General features: G+C 55.6%; 1 protein-coding gene across 1 annotated transcript in view; it reads left to right on the plus strand.

Annotated features, from left to right (window-relative positions):
* Positions 1-207, plus strand: part of LOC119592135 — an 11,208-nt gene that overhangs the window by 6,878 nt on the left and 4,123 nt on the right. The window contains exon 4 of the mRNA XM_037940953.1: positions 5-194. Within this exon, the coding sequence (XP_037796881.1) occupies positions 5-194 (190 nt within the window). The remainder of the gene's footprint in view (positions 1-4; positions 195-207) is intronic.

Below are 207 nucleotides of genomic sequence, written 5' to 3' on the forward strand. Positions count from 1 at the left end.
GCAGATGCACGGATTTAGTGACGTCAGACGCGTCCGGATACCTGAATTACGTTCGTGAATATTTCGGCAATTCGACGTGTTCGGACGAGGCGACGCTCCGAGGGCCTCACCAGCATGTTGTGTCCATTTCCCTCCCGGCCGCCACGGGGGAAGGGGACTTGGCTTCTCTCAATCTCACCGTCAGCGAAATTGTTGTACGTGATTGTG

The sequence above is a fragment of the Penaeus monodon genome, chromosome 29 (assembly GCF_015228065.2).
Source record: "Penaeus monodon isolate SGIC_2016 chromosome 29, NSTDA_Pmon_1, whole genome shotgun sequence".
NCBI lineage: Eukaryota > Metazoa > Arthropoda > Malacostraca > Decapoda > Penaeidae > Penaeus > Penaeus monodon.